The sequence below is a fragment of the Aureobasidium melanogenum genome, assembly GCF_000721775.1.
Source record: "Aureobasidium melanogenum CBS 110374 unplaced genomic scaffold scaffold_10, whole genome shotgun sequence".
NCBI classification, from domain to species: Eukaryota; Fungi; Ascomycota; class Dothideomycetes; order Dothideales; family Saccotheciaceae; genus Aureobasidium; species Aureobasidium melanogenum.
Genome location: NW_024470062.1, coordinates 460,131 through 473,538, shown reverse-complemented (window position 1 = coordinate 473,538; position 13,408 = coordinate 460,131). Strand labels below are relative to the sequence as shown.

The 13,408-nt window shown below is 49.9% G+C and overlaps 7 protein-coding genes across 7 annotated transcripts; 5 read left to right on the top strand and 2 right to left on the bottom strand.

Moving 5' to 3' along the window:
* Positions 1–671: 671 nt before the first annotated feature.
* M437DRAFT_48645 (uncharacterized protein) lies at positions 672–1,448 on the top strand (the record flags this gene model as incomplete). The annotated part of the gene is made up of 1 exon (XM_041021702.1): positions 672–1,448. The coding sequence occupies one exon, from the start codon at positions 672–674 to the stop codon at positions 1,446–1,448; it is 777 nt and encodes a 258-aa protein (XP_040879860.1).
* A 497-nt stretch (positions 1,449–1,945) lies between these two features.
* Positions 1,946–3,115, top strand: M437DRAFT_66074 (uncharacterized protein; the record flags this gene model as incomplete). The annotated part of the gene is made up of 2 exons (XM_041024682.1): positions 1,946–2,344; positions 2,399–3,115. The coding sequence occupies 2 exons, from the start codon at positions 1,946–1,948 to the stop codon at positions 3,113–3,115; spliced, it is 1,116 nt and encodes a 371-aa protein (XP_040879859.1).
* Positions 3,116–3,751: 636 nt separating this feature from the next.
* M437DRAFT_84529 (uncharacterized protein) lies at positions 3,752–5,065 on the top strand (the record flags this gene model as incomplete). The annotated part of the gene is made up of 2 exons (XM_041028120.1): positions 3,752–4,186; positions 4,244–5,065. The coding sequence occupies 2 exons, from the start codon at positions 3,752–3,754 to the stop codon at positions 5,063–5,065; spliced, it is 1,257 nt and encodes a 418-aa protein (XP_040879858.1).
* A 721-nt stretch (positions 5,066–5,786) lies between these two features.
* M437DRAFT_84528 (uncharacterized protein) lies at positions 5,787–8,530 on the top strand (the record flags this gene model as incomplete). Its single annotated transcript, XM_041028119.1, has 6 exons — positions 5,787–6,079; positions 6,135–6,814; positions 6,869–7,967; positions 8,018–8,280; positions 8,331–8,412; positions 8,464–8,530. The coding sequence occupies 6 exons, from the start codon at positions 5,787–5,789 to the stop codon at positions 8,528–8,530; spliced, it is 2,484 nt and encodes an 827-aa protein (XP_040879857.1).
* A 554-nt stretch (positions 8,531–9,084) lies between these two features.
* On the top strand, positions 9,085–10,216 carry M437DRAFT_84527 (uncharacterized protein; the record flags this gene model as incomplete). Its single annotated transcript, XM_041028118.1, has 3 exons — positions 9,085–9,127; positions 9,183–9,296; positions 9,414–10,216. The coding sequence occupies 3 exons, from the start codon at positions 9,085–9,087 to the stop codon at positions 10,214–10,216; spliced, it is 960 nt and encodes a 319-aa protein (XP_040879856.1).
* Positions 10,217–10,676: 460 nt separating this feature from the next.
* On the bottom strand, positions 10,677–11,130 carry M437DRAFT_84526 (uncharacterized protein; the record flags this gene model as incomplete). The annotated part of the gene is made up of 2 exons (XM_041028117.1): positions 10,677–10,877; positions 10,939–11,130. 2 exons carry the CDS (start codon positions 11,128–11,130, stop codon positions 10,677–10,679), a joined length of 393 nt encoding a protein of 130 aa, XP_040879855.1.
* Positions 11,131–11,730: 600 nt separating this feature from the next.
* M437DRAFT_48569 (DNA glycosylase) lies at positions 11,731–13,338 on the bottom strand (the record flags this gene model as incomplete). The annotated part of the gene is made up of 2 exons (XM_041021690.1): positions 11,731–12,927; positions 12,979–13,338. The coding sequence occupies 2 exons, from the start codon at positions 13,336–13,338 to the stop codon at positions 11,731–11,733; spliced, it is 1,557 nt and encodes a 518-aa protein (XP_040879854.1).
* Between the last annotated feature and the right edge of the window lie 70 nt (positions 13,339–13,408).

The following is a 13,408-nucleotide window of genomic DNA, read 5'->3' as shown; positions in this document are numbered from 1 at the left end:
GTCGTGGTCCTTCATAATGATATTGCTTACCGTCACAAACAGTTCTTTCCCATTATCAAATCTTCTAGCAGGGATTGGGCTCTGTCGGCAGAGGGCAGTGGGTGAGTCTGAGCGGCCACGTGCCTCGTCTAAGGAGAGAACTACTTTTTGCTTGCCGAGCTTGCGCAAACTATCTCAGATTCATCAGGACATTCTCAGATTCGGCAGGCATGAGTCAAAGGACTGGCATCGTCCATTCCAAAAATTTGCTTCTCCCCTACATCAACGTGGTTTGAGATTCTCCTTCTCCCGGTCCTTTTCCTCTTTCCTGTACCCCAAAAATCCGCCCTCCAAAACTTATTCTTACTTCTGGTCTATCAAAATATCCAAACATGGCTTGCAATTCTCCAGACTATATACCAAGCGAGGTGTCAGCACAGAACTCGCCCCTTCCCAGCCCTGGCCCTGCAACACGCATAAAGCGACCAGCACCACCTCGAAACGCTGTTACGCACCGAGAACATCCTCCACTCTACGCTGGAGATTTCAACAACAACCTATCAAAGGACATGTACTGGTGGGAAAAGCTGGATGTCAACGATTCCGAGGAGAAAAGAGTCCTTCTTGCCATGTATTACGGCGAGGAACGCAGGCCCCGGTGTACTGTATGCGAAAAGCAAAATCGTGCTTGCATGTGGTTTCTTGGAGAGGAAAAACAGACCCACAAAAGTTGTGTCAAGTGTCGTCGTGTTCATGCTACATGCAAGCCTAGCAGGAGCAGAAACTTGGAAACTGACGTTGACGACACTCGACCGAGTATTGAGGTTCGCACTGAACCTAACCAGCAGCAACGCACCTCTTTGCGAAAACGCAAAGCAAGTGAATTGACAGAAGACCAGACGGAGGTTATCTTTGTGAGATCTCAAGAGAACCAGTATGCTAGAAAACTCGAATCGACTCCCCAAAACCGCTTCGAGACGCCTTTGCGAAGTGGCTCAAGCAGGGTGGGCTCTCGTCCAATCCTCAATGATGAGACTCACCAATCGACTACTGCTGCTGAACGTATAGATGGTCGTCTCTCAAGCATCACGTTGGGTGCAGATGTACGTTATCCGCAAGAGACGCAGGGCCAGGAACTTCGCGTACCTCGCCGAGAATCACAAGACAACATAATGCCTGGCTTCAGTCAAATAGAGAAGGGACTTTACGCCATCATCGACGAGAGATACAAGGCCGAGATTGACAACCTGAAAATAATGATCAAGAAACAAGCTGCCGACCATCAAACTCAGATGGTGGCTTTTCGTGCTAATTGCACGAAGAGAGGCCAGAATGATGAAGCAGTTGATGAAACCCAGATAGGAAGGCTGGAAACGCAGATTGAGACAGAGAGATCTAATAGGCGATGGCTGGAAGATGAAATTATCCGTCTGAAGGCTAGGATCAGCCGACTCGAAGGTGGGCAGTAGGCAGCAAAGGAATCAGGCGATTGAGAAAGAGAGGGAATGAAGCTTAGACACCAAATTATAACCTAACCAAATCAAATCTTGATTCGAACACACCTTTCACGGCTCCAAACATCGGTAGCCAAAGTAAGGTGGAAGTACCAAACTCATTTAGAAAGTGACAGCCTTTCACACGTTGAGATGCTGGACAATGATTAATCCCTCTTACAGATGCTCTTTCTTACTCAATTTTCCCTTCCGTCAATTCAATCTTGACGAATCGAAGGGCAGGACAAAAACTCAAAGGAAGCAGGGAACAGGGACGAGGAAAGTCCGGTCGGGTTATGGCTCATACCTCGCACCACTGCCTTCAAATTGACTCACTGCGTTCATTTAGCAGCATATAAAAGGTAAGAACCTTTACTCTCTTTGCCTTCCTTCAATCAAACTCTCTTCTCCTTCCTCTTCCCTGTCTCTTTCCTTCCCGACAGGGGTACCACTTCCTTCTCTCTGCAACCAAGATGCGTAGACCACACAGAAACTCCCAACCACCCTTGCCCGACCTCTCTAGGACTTTCTGGAAACCACAGTTTCCTGATGGCGACAGTTCCGCCGTGAGAAGAGAGTACCCCATCCTTAAATGGGGTGATTACAACACCTCGACAGGCCTATATACCTGGCAAAACGAAAGGTTTACAGGCAACGATCCGGCTTATGTCAAGGGGTCTAAACGGGCGCTACAAGGCATCTATTATGGTGTCGAAAACAATCCCCGCTGCAGACGCTGTGAGAAATCGGATCGATTCTGCACAAAGGTTGTCGATGATCTTCTTGGTCTCACAAAATGTGCGAGATGCAGACTAGGTCAAGATACAGGTTGCTGCTTCGCTAATGGTGGAAAGCGAACCTCAAGTGCCATGGTATGTAAGAAATCAGCCTAAGCATCTGTCAAGATACTAATTAGATATGATCAGGACACAACCAAAGAACCATCGCGAATCCAGAACGACGAAGATGGGGAAAGATCAGACCATCAACCACCTGTGAGGCACCACAGAAGTACTACAATTCATGGCGGAGACGATAAAGACATCGAAGAACCAGACCATCAACCACTTGCGAAGCGTCATAAGATCTCCAGCTCGAAATCCAGGTCTATTGTCCAAGAGGATTCAGATGATGAGCTTCCCATTAAGACTATCTTTGGTCAGCGTAAGGCCGTGCATGGTGCCAATACCATACAGCCACGGTCGAGAAGTCCTAGTCCTCATGACACCGTACAAGTGGCCGGTTCGCAAAGCAAAGATCACCGACGAACAGTGATCGAGATACTAGATTCGCCGCCATCGTCTCCCCTCTTCTGCCCAACATCTGAGCCCTTGGAGCCTAATCAAATACGCTCTCTTGAAGCAAACATCCAGCAGAATGACTTCTCCACAGTCACTGGCGCCGCTGATTACGCTCAGATTCAAGAGCGTCTTCGTGTCTTGGAAGCCCAGAACTTTCAGCACCAGGCAGAAAGACGTCAGGATCAAGAACAGATCCTTAAGCTCCAAGAGCAAATCGCTGTCCTTGCAGGACAGCAAGAGCGAAAGCTTGAAGAGAGAATCCGCGAAGTCAATCAGAGGGTGAACTATGCCGTCAATCAGCTTATGTTGCATCAACTAAGGAAAGCTGGAGTTAGGCAGTAAGGAGATGCGAGAAGCTGTAGCAGTTCGGAGGTTTCAGTAGTGCTAGACATGCCAGAGCGACATAAGAACAATGTAATGCTTTGAGAATCAAGGTACTTGTGTGTAGATCTTACAGATGTAATTGTGCTATTCTCTCTGTTCCGTGACTTTAGTATGCTATATGGAAGAGTTTATGCGCCTACAGGCCGCTCGGAGTTCCTCTTCGACTCTACTCAAAGGAGCGAGTCTGACGGTGTCCAAGCTTCGGAGGCATATTGTCGTCAGTCTTGATACTAACTCACCATGCAAAGTTTGTCGTCGTAGTCACCCGCAAACTTACTCAATGATCCTTTAGTTGACAGGCCACGAGAGGGGACACAGAAGGGAATGGGCCCTTCCCATTCATGGATCCTCAAATGGGCGCATATTTGTGCTGTTATGCGGGCCCACCGGATGGCAATATGACTCTGGCAGGATCCCCTCCTTAGTAAAAAAGCCTGATGATCCCAGGCTCTTTCTTCCTTCTTATAACCCTTTGCCTATACAAGATCCCTTTGGCCCTCCTTCTTGTTCTGCTAAATAGCCTGTCTACCATCTCACCTTGTTATACAACCCTTTGGCCCTTTCTCTTGTCGAATATCCCCGACTCATACAACGATGGACCCCTCTCCTGAGCTCGGTGACCAAGATCCGCGCAGTCTCCTTCCTCCAGTGAGACTCTATCGTCCTGGGAAAGGGGCGGTACCTCGCGATGCGGATGTAATTCGTCCACACCCTCCCCTGTACGCTGGAGATTTCGATAATCGCAAGTTGAAAGGCGCCTATTACTGGGAAGGTCTCGATCGTAACAATCCTGAAGACGAGAGGCTTCGTCTGGGTCTTCATTACGGTAAGGAGCGCAACCCGCGCTGCGACTTGTGCGAGAGAGAGGACAGGGCCTGCATGTCTCTCCTCGGGAAGAAGTACCAAACCACTGGCTGTGCTTTCTGCATTCGCAGGCACTTCCAGTGTTCGCAGGCCAACAGTATTCAGAAGAGCGCCCCGAGTGTCCAAAAAAACGCCACAAATGTCCGAAAGAACAAGGATCCTCCGGTATGTACACATCTCGTGTGTTGAAGATCGATGGCAAGGTTGCTAAAGAAATGTCAGTTCCGACCAAGTGGCCACGCACACAAACGGGCCTTCGAAAAAGTAGGCAACAGGGAAGGAACAGAGCCTCCTGCAAAGCGCACCAGAGCATCCCTGACTGGAAAGTCATTCGAGTTTCTCCAATTGACCACTCACGACGACGACGATAAAGACGAGTACCACACACCGCCCGTAGAGTCCAAGAGAGGATCAATCTACACACTGGAATTCAGCAACCAGGGAAGTGAAGACAGCTACAGGGATCTTCCAGATCTGAGACAAGCTGAGGACTACCAAATGCTGTGGGAAGAGCCAAAGGCAATTGCAGGTGACTCTGCACGCCGTTCTAGTTCGAGAAAAAGCGATCCCGAAGGCCAGCAGATGATGAGTATCAGAGAACGCTCTGTTCCAAGAGACAGGGACCAAATTGATCAACGAGAAATCTCACATAGCCACTGGCAAAATATACAATCCAGGCTGGTGGTCCTGGAACAAGACATGTCGACTTTACAGCGTGTGCAGGAAGGGCCTTGGCCTGCCACCATGAAGGAGCTCGATTCACGCGTACTCAAGCTCGAAAGGGCGAGATCCGGCCTGGATGTCAGTAGCTACGAAGAGGGGATCAAACGCCTGGAATCTATGTTGGAGAGGGAAAGGCGCGAGCGCCGCTCCCTGGTGAGCAAACTCGAGTCCAAGAACAACAGTCTGGCCCAAGATGTCGCGGTCCTGCAAGGCGAGAACGAAGGATTGAGGGAAAGACTCAATAAGCTGACGGGAAAGATCAGGAGTGTGGCAGAGGGCAGGGCCTATCAAAGCAGAGAAGAGAAGGAACAGAGCTACTGACATTGCTATTCTGTTTTGTACTGCGTTTCGCTTTCCTGTCAGGTAGTGCCTTCAAGTACACTTGCAAGCTCGCGGTAGCCACCTCAAAGTGGAAACCCTTTTTTATCAGTGCGATCAGTTAGTTATTTCTCAAGAAAATTAAATTGTGCCTTTCGTACGCCCGTCTCTGATTGGAACAGCATGTGAGAAAATGATGGCAAGGTGATACTAGCAACAAGCACTTGACAGGTCACGACTGCCGAAGCTTCGGACCTTCCGAATCAAGCCCGGATGTTACGTCATGTGGACATGTTGTGTGCAAGATCGATCGGAGATAGTGGAATATTGATGAGGCAGCCACCATTAAGATGGTCAAAGTGCATACACGAGGTCGTCGTGCAGGCAGTGCCAGGAACAAATGCCGCATCGGTGTTTACAAGCAGATGGATGCTGAGGAAACTCGGCGCGCTGCTCCGCAAAACCCAGGTACAGAGGCGATTGTTCCTCGATCGACTCGAGGCTGACATCAGCTGATTGGCTTGACCACGGCACGGAAACGGTTCCGAATGGGATGACTGAGCCTCTTGATCATCGATGACACAGTTGAACATGAATGTGGGGTCAGTGTTTACCAGGAACGAGGGGAAAGCGAGACCTTTCCTCTTATATACCCTCGGTGTACCCCTCCCTCTGAGCACGCAAAATTGCGCCATTCAACCATAGCAACGCTTGCTCGCACACAATGGCTACCAACACAGCTCCCCAGATCATAGACATCCGCCAAGACGGTGGAGGTCTGACCCCACTGGTACCTCAGATCCGAGAGGGCCTCAATGCAAGAGAAGGACAAGAGAAGAGGCTGCCAACACTATTGCTATACAGCGAAGATGGCCTGAAACTTTTCGAGAAGATCACATATCTAGACGAGTATTATCCTACAGGACAGGAGATACAAGTCCTGGAAGCCTACGCTGATCGCATTGCCGATCGAATTGCTCTCGAATCCGACTCTATGCTAGTAGAATTAGGTAGTGGGTATGTACAGCCACCGTACCGTATGCAACTGGCAATCGGTTGCTGACATTAGCAGTAACCTCCGTAAAGTCCGTATCCTCCTCGACGCCCTGGATCGCAAAGGCAAGAACGTGTCATACTATGCTTTGGATGTCTCCGAGGTAGAACTTCAACGCACTCTGGCCGAAGTACCCCAGGGTACTTTCAAGCACGTTCAATGTCATGGACTGCTTGGAACATATGATGAAGGCCTTGAATGGTTGAAGAAGCCTGAGAACGCTCATCGCTCAAAAACAGTCCTATCTCTAGGCTCAAGTATAGGAAACTTCTCTAGGGCCGAGGCTGCAAAGTTCCTCGCCCAGTTCTCGGAGACGTTGGACCCCAATGACACCTTGTTGTTGGGCGTCGACGCTTGCACAGATGCAGACAAGGTGTACCACGCTTACAACGATCGGGAAGGTCTGACACATGAGTTCATTCTTTGTGGTCTGAAACAAGCAAACAGACTACTTGGCTACGAAGCCTTTGACATTAGCAAATGGAAAGTCATTGGTCAATACAACAAGGAGACCGATCGCCATGAAGCCTTTGTCTCACCAAAAGAGGATGTAACGATAGAGGGCGCTCTGATCCGTGCTGGAGAGCAGGTCAGAATCGAAGAGAGCTACAAGTACAATTCAGCCCAGAGTGAGAGACTCTGGTCTGACGCTGGCTTGACAGAGGGTGCCAGATGGGCCAACTCTGATGGTGACTATGGTGAGTCCTTCTGCAAGGTGTATATGATCAGAACCTTGGGCTGACAGATCGTAGCCTTGCACTTGCTCAACAAGCCCAAGGTACAATATCCTTTGGTCGCTGAGAAATATGCCGCCCAACCTGTCCCTTCACTCGAAGAATGGAACCAACTCTGGGCTGCTTGGGATGCCGTCACCTTGGAGATGATCCCAGAGGAAGAGCTATTGGAGAAACCTATCAAGCTTCGTAATGCTTGCATCTTCTACCTTGGGCACATCCCTACGTTCATGGACATTCACCTCACACGTGCAACTCACGGCAAGCCTACGGAACCAAGCTCTTACCCTAGTATCTTTGAGAGAGGAATCGATCCTGATGTGGATGATCCCGAGCAATGCCATGCCCACAGCGAGATCCCAGATTCGTGGCCACCAGCGACCGAGATTCTTGACTTCCAATCGAAAGTGCGAATCAGAGTGAAGAAGTTGTATGCTTCTGGACAGGCAACTAATGATCGCGCTGTATCAAGAGCACTGTGGCTGTCATACGAGCATGAGATCATGCATCTCGAGACGCTTTTATACATGCTTATACAAAGTGAGAAGACCATGGCCCCACCTACAACAGTGATGCCAGACTTCGAAGCTCTGGCCGTTCAAGCAAGACAAGGCGCTGTCGAAAACCAATGGTTCGACATCCCAGCACAAGAGATTGAGATCGGTCTCGAGGATCCTGATGACAACTCTGGTCCCGAGCACTTCTTTGGATGGGACAACGAAAAGCCCAAGCGCACTGTGCAGGTGCCTGCCTTCAAGGCTCAAGGAAGGCCTATCACCAACGGCGAATACGCCAAATACCTTGAGGAGAACCACATTGACACTCTCCCTGCATCTTGGCAGACTCTGTCTCGTGCCAATGGTGCAGAGGCTGCGACTGATCCATCATCAGCTTTCCTCAACGGTAAAGCAGTACGTACTGTGTACGGTCCTGTGTCCCTGAAGCTAGCACTGGATTGGCCTGTCTGCGCATCATACGATGAAGTAGCAGGTTGCGCTCGCTGGATGGGCGGCCGCATCCCGACCATGGAAGAAGCTCGAAGCATCTATCACTATGTTGAGGAAGCGAAAACCAAAGCACATAAATCGCTTGGAGCTAGAATCCCCGCTGTCAATGCGTCAGTACAACTCCGGGCATGCTTTTGAAACTTAACTAATTCGGGTACAGGCATCTTGTCAATGACGGCGTCGAAGAGTCACCACCATCTAAAACCTCATCTTCCAGCTCCGCAGGTCCAAACCCGAAGGATCTGTTCGTGGACCTGCTAGGAGCTAACGTTGGTTTCCGACACTGGCATCCCATGCCCGTTTCGCAGTACGGAAACAAGCTTGCCGGTCAATCGGAGATGGGCGGTGTTTGGGAATGGACCAGCACGGTGCTGAACAAACACGAGGGCTTTGAAGCCATGCCCCTCTATCCAGGTTACACAGGTAGGGATCTTGTTATATCCATGCTAAATCCGTTCTGACGTGTCACGCAGCCGACTTCTTTGATGGCAAGCACAACATCGTTCTTGGTGGATCCTGGGCAACACACCCACGCATTGCAGGACGCAAGACCTTGTAAGTTGATTCGTCCAATCGTAAGCCTGGCATTTCACTGACGATTTGCAGTGTCAATTGGTACCAGAGGAATTACCCCTTCGTCTGGGCGGGTGCCCGCATGGTGAAGGATGCATGAGCGGGACTGTGCCTGTCCAGGGAAATATGTAGGTAAGGTAACAAGGTATTCTCTTATGTCTGTGTGAAAGTGTCTATCGTTCAGTACTCTTATGACCAATGTGTATGATCTTCTTGCTGCCTAAAGTCATCAATTGCAATGTCGGTTTCCGAATCCTTTTCCACTGCCTGTTTGTTCCAAGCGTTTGCTCGCTTCCGATGCATCAACAATCCAACCCACTTGACCAACGACAAAAATGCTGAGTTTGTGACGGAAATCCCGATCCTGAAGAGATTTTCCGTTATCCTCAATCAGCCCTCCAGTTTCTGTTTGACCGCTTCGTCTACTGCGCTTCTGAACACCACGTCCAGCTTCCATATCAGTCCTTCTTGGAAGGCAGCTGTCTACCAAAGCATTCTATTCTGGACCTTTGCTTTCGCTTTTGCTGTTATCCGCCCTTTGGATAGAAGATTGTTGCTCCTTGATACCTGACTTCGCTCAGTGCGCACAGCGAGATCGTCACCAAACATTCTCGTTTCCATAACTGACCCAGCGTACCCCATAGACTTGGAAAGATGACCAAAGAACTGCTCCGTTGGGAAGACAGTCCTGGTCTTGGTGAGTTGAGCTCTTGTCACGATCTTTGTGTACTGCGATTGCTGACCTCTTGCAGAGCACCACTGTCCCAAGTGCCAGACTCCCTTGAACAACCCGAGAGCCAAACACACCTGCTACCTCAAGCATGTGGAGATATGTCCGCTATTTCACCAGCACTTCTTCATGATCGGTAAGTCAACCTTCTCTATCCACGATCTCGCCCAGCGTGGTGTTTGTTGCCCCTTGTTCATGATCTTCAAAGAAACAGAGGAGTGGAAGATTCCAAGACTGACACTAGGAAACACAGGCCAGGCTCACAACTGCGACACTTGCCGTCGCAACAATAGCGCTCACAATGAGCGCCACAGACAGCTCGCCTTGCTTCTCCGCCAGCTTGTTCAGCTTCAGCAAGAACAAGGCATTGAGCCCAGCGGCTCCTCTGGTTCGCCATTCTCGCCCACCAGCAAAAGATTCTCCAGCTCCTGGCCTGCCGACACTGATCCAGAGACTCCTTCAAAGCTCAGGAAGCGTGAGCGCAAGAAGGCGAAGAAACGCATCAAAGCGTTAAAGGGAGGAGACGCCCTCACCACCGCCGAAGTTGCCGCCATAGCCACGGCTCTGCACCCTCCCTCTCGCAACGACAGCACCTCTTCTGCATCGTCATCTTCAACTAATACTACCGACAGCAGCAGCCAGAGTACCGACCGTAATGACTCTGTGCCCATCCCTGGCTCGCCCAACTCACCCACCACCCCCGCTCCTGAGAGCCCATCCTTCAACAATCTCATGAACGCCAACAAAGCCTTCTATCCGGATGTCAACGGCAAACTCAACTCCGCCCGCATGGCTCTGCAGAAACAACTTGTCTCTGTGTTGGATGAAACTTATCCTCCCCTGGACGCATCGGTCGAGAATGCCATGCATGCTCTCAATATCCCTGATGTTGATGCAAAGACTCCTAAGTGCATTTTTGAGCTTGTGGCAAAGATCAAGGAGGCTGTCAGAGAGGATTTGTTCTGTGCTGAGTGTGATGTGCGCAAGTTCCGTCTCAGACAGGCTGGTTGGTATCGCTTTGTCAACCGCTCCGTGTTGGCTTTGAAGGAGGAGTGAGATGTTTGACATCGCTACTACTCGCCTCTGCGAAGTTTTTGGTCACACGATCGTTACGCTGGATTACTGGAAAGCTGTGGCTGGGGTTCTTGGATCAACTCTTGACGGCCCTTCTTCTTCGTCTCTTTTGGTTGCGTTCTTGCCTGCTTGGACTCGGCTCTTTCTCTCTTTTGGACCGAAGTTTCTTGCTTTTATCTGGTTTCTTGCAGTCGCGTCTATCGCTCTTTACCTTTGCGAATTTTGGATGCATCGTCTTTCTCTTTTGCAGAAGCATTGAGTTTTTATTCATGTTTCAAGAGACGGAAGCAGAAAATCATTGCGTCTGATACAGTACAGCTAGTTTTGATCCGTAGAAAGCTATTGTCCTGGATAATAGACAGTCATCCGCTAGCAACATCAATCCTTTCCTCGAACAGTACTTCACGCCTTTTCAACCGTGTTCGGCCACTCCTTGCGCTGCCTAGATACGGTCCTGTTGTTCCTCGTTTGTCTTCTTCTTTGCTTCTTCCTTTTGATCCTCCTTGACCATCGCACGAAGTTGTGATTCATAGCATCTAACACTGGCAAGATCCATCTCGTTCTTTCCCCGAAGCCAACCAACGAGGATTGAATTGGGCATGTATTCGATGACGCAGTTACGATCTGAAATTAAAGCCCATGTCTTGAATTTCGTGAATTAGTGCATGTCACACGGAACTGCACTTGGAAGTGACAAAACCTACCGCGTGGATTTCGGTCTTGAGTTCTGCTTTCTTGGAGGCTCTGGTAATTTTCTTGTTCATGGCTTCTTCGATCTCTGCTTCGACTTGTTTCTTCACTTCTTCTTTGAAAGCTTTGCTGATGGCGGCAGGAATGGCTTTTTCGACAGCCGTGGTGACAGCCGTTTCGATTGCTTCGGCGAAGGCTTTCTCCATGCTGATGATGGATTAGCTGATGCGAATCTGGTTTTGAGGCACTTCAGTCCTACATGACGACGAGAATGATGAGTGTGGTCTGTTGAGTTGTGGTGAAGGAGGCGAAAGGTTGGAATATATTGGACCAGCAAGTCTCAGGAAGGAGTGAAAGAGAGTGCCTTCCTGACACATGTAGTTCTTGAGGGACGAGACGAGTTCGGGAATCAACATTCGCCTTTGACCTTCGTCACTTCCCTCTGGTCATCATCGAGCGCTGCAACCGAATTCACTTGTTAATTAAGAAGTCAGAGGGAGATATCCGGAAAAAAGCAATAACATCTTGATACATATGTTACAAGCTAAGCAGTATACCCTCGTAGAACCATGATAGCTAGTTATAATCATCCATCAAAGTTCGCATCCGTCCAAGAAACATTCGTCAACTCAGGTAGATAGCAAGAGACGCCCCCCCTTTCCCCCTCGGTCAGAATAGCAAAACTCAAATGCCCCTCCTCAAGCCGTTGCATGGCATTTCGTACAGAAAAAAAAAACCCGTCCAGCAAGCAATAAAGTATCAAAAGTGTTTGTTCCTCCATCAAGAGAATGTTTCATTCCTCATGTTCACTCGTCGTAGTCATCATCGCTTTCGACATCGCTGAGATCGCTGCTCTCAGCCTCTTCGCTGTCGCCGTCGACCTTCTTCTTGCCTTTGCCTTTCTTGGCGGCAGCAGCTCTCTTGGTCTTTGGAGCTGCCTTGCCTGCAGGTGACACTTCTCCCTTCTTGGCGCCATGTCTTGAGACCAGGTGCTCAATTGGGCAACCTTCCTCCCAACGTTCACTGTTTGTGCTCGTGGCAGCGCGACATCTGGGACATTCTTTGCCGTGCTTGATGAGAAGCTGATGCAGTGGGTATTTGAGATCATCAGGGACACGTGCTTCGCAGTGTGCAAAAGTGGTCTCGCGGTTGACGGGAGGCTGGCCCTTCTGGACTTCTTTCGGTACCCAACCGAGGTACTGGCAGAGGCGAAAGACGTGAGTGTCGACAGCAAACGAAGGGCGTTGCAGACAGAAGAGCAAGACACATGAGGCTGTCTTAGGACCGATACCAGGGAATTTGACCAGTCGGGCGAACGCATCTTCGCTAGAGAGCAGATGCAGATGGTCGAGCGAGAGCACACCAGATTCAGCGCGCTGAATCTCAGTGTTCTTTTCCTGAGCAGGTTCGTTTTCAGAGCCAGCTGGGCCTTCGGCTTTAGCCTCTCTCTCCTCCTTCAGCGCTGCGCATCGAGCTTGATTTTCCTCGTACACCATGTCCAAGATTTCTTTGATGTCTTTGCTTTTGGCATTGGCAAGACCTCCGCTCTTGATGGCTTCATAGACTTCTGGCTGAGATGCGAGACGCACCTTGTTCCAGTCGACACTACCTTTGCCGACGCCCTCCTGGAGAATACCGAAAGTTTTGACGAGACCTTTGAAAGCATTTGACGAATTCTTACCAGTCGTCGCAGCTGACAGTCTGGTTCTGATCAAGGCGTCCAATACCGAAGGAACCTCACCGCAGCCAGTAACTTCCAGTGAGGGCAATGGGATTGACTTTGGCGCCGTGACCTTGCCGTGCTTCTTAGCGAGGATACGTTCGACTTCATAACACTCCTCTGAGGTTGGATGAGCGTAATCGGGATAAGGAGTTTCGCCAGGAGTGAGCTTGTGGCTCTTTGCCTTGGTAGCCTTCTTCTTGGTCTTTCCACCAGCCTTGACCTCCGGAGAAGTGGTTTCAGTCTTGACCTCAGACTTGACGTCTGCCTCAGGCGAGGCAATCTCGGCTGCTTTTTGAGCAAGTTGATCGACTTCTTCCGGATCAGCCTTCACCTGCTTGGCTTTTGCTGCACGCTTGGCCTTCTTCTTGGGAGCAGGCGATGTTTGTTTGTTTCCATCAACATCATCAGTATCAGGAGTTGGTAGAGAGCCAAGGTTGTGCGGGAGCTCATCACCGAAAACTGGAGGTTCTTCAGGTTCTTCTTTGGGAGCAGAGGCTTTACGCTTGCGCGAGGGCAACTTCTTCTCTGAAGCTTCAGCATTATTTTCATCCTTGACCTGGATGGATTTTGCAGAAGCTCTCTTGCGAGTCTCACGTTTAGCAGCAGGCTCAGGCGAAGGACTCGAAGTTTGTTGGGTACTCTCGACTTGAAGTTCGGCAGCAGCACTTGCGCGTGTTCTTCTGGGAGCCATGACTAGGAAGACTCTGGTAGGCTTCTGTAGACAGGCAAGTACAGATGGTTTCAATTGCCAGTTGCGACAG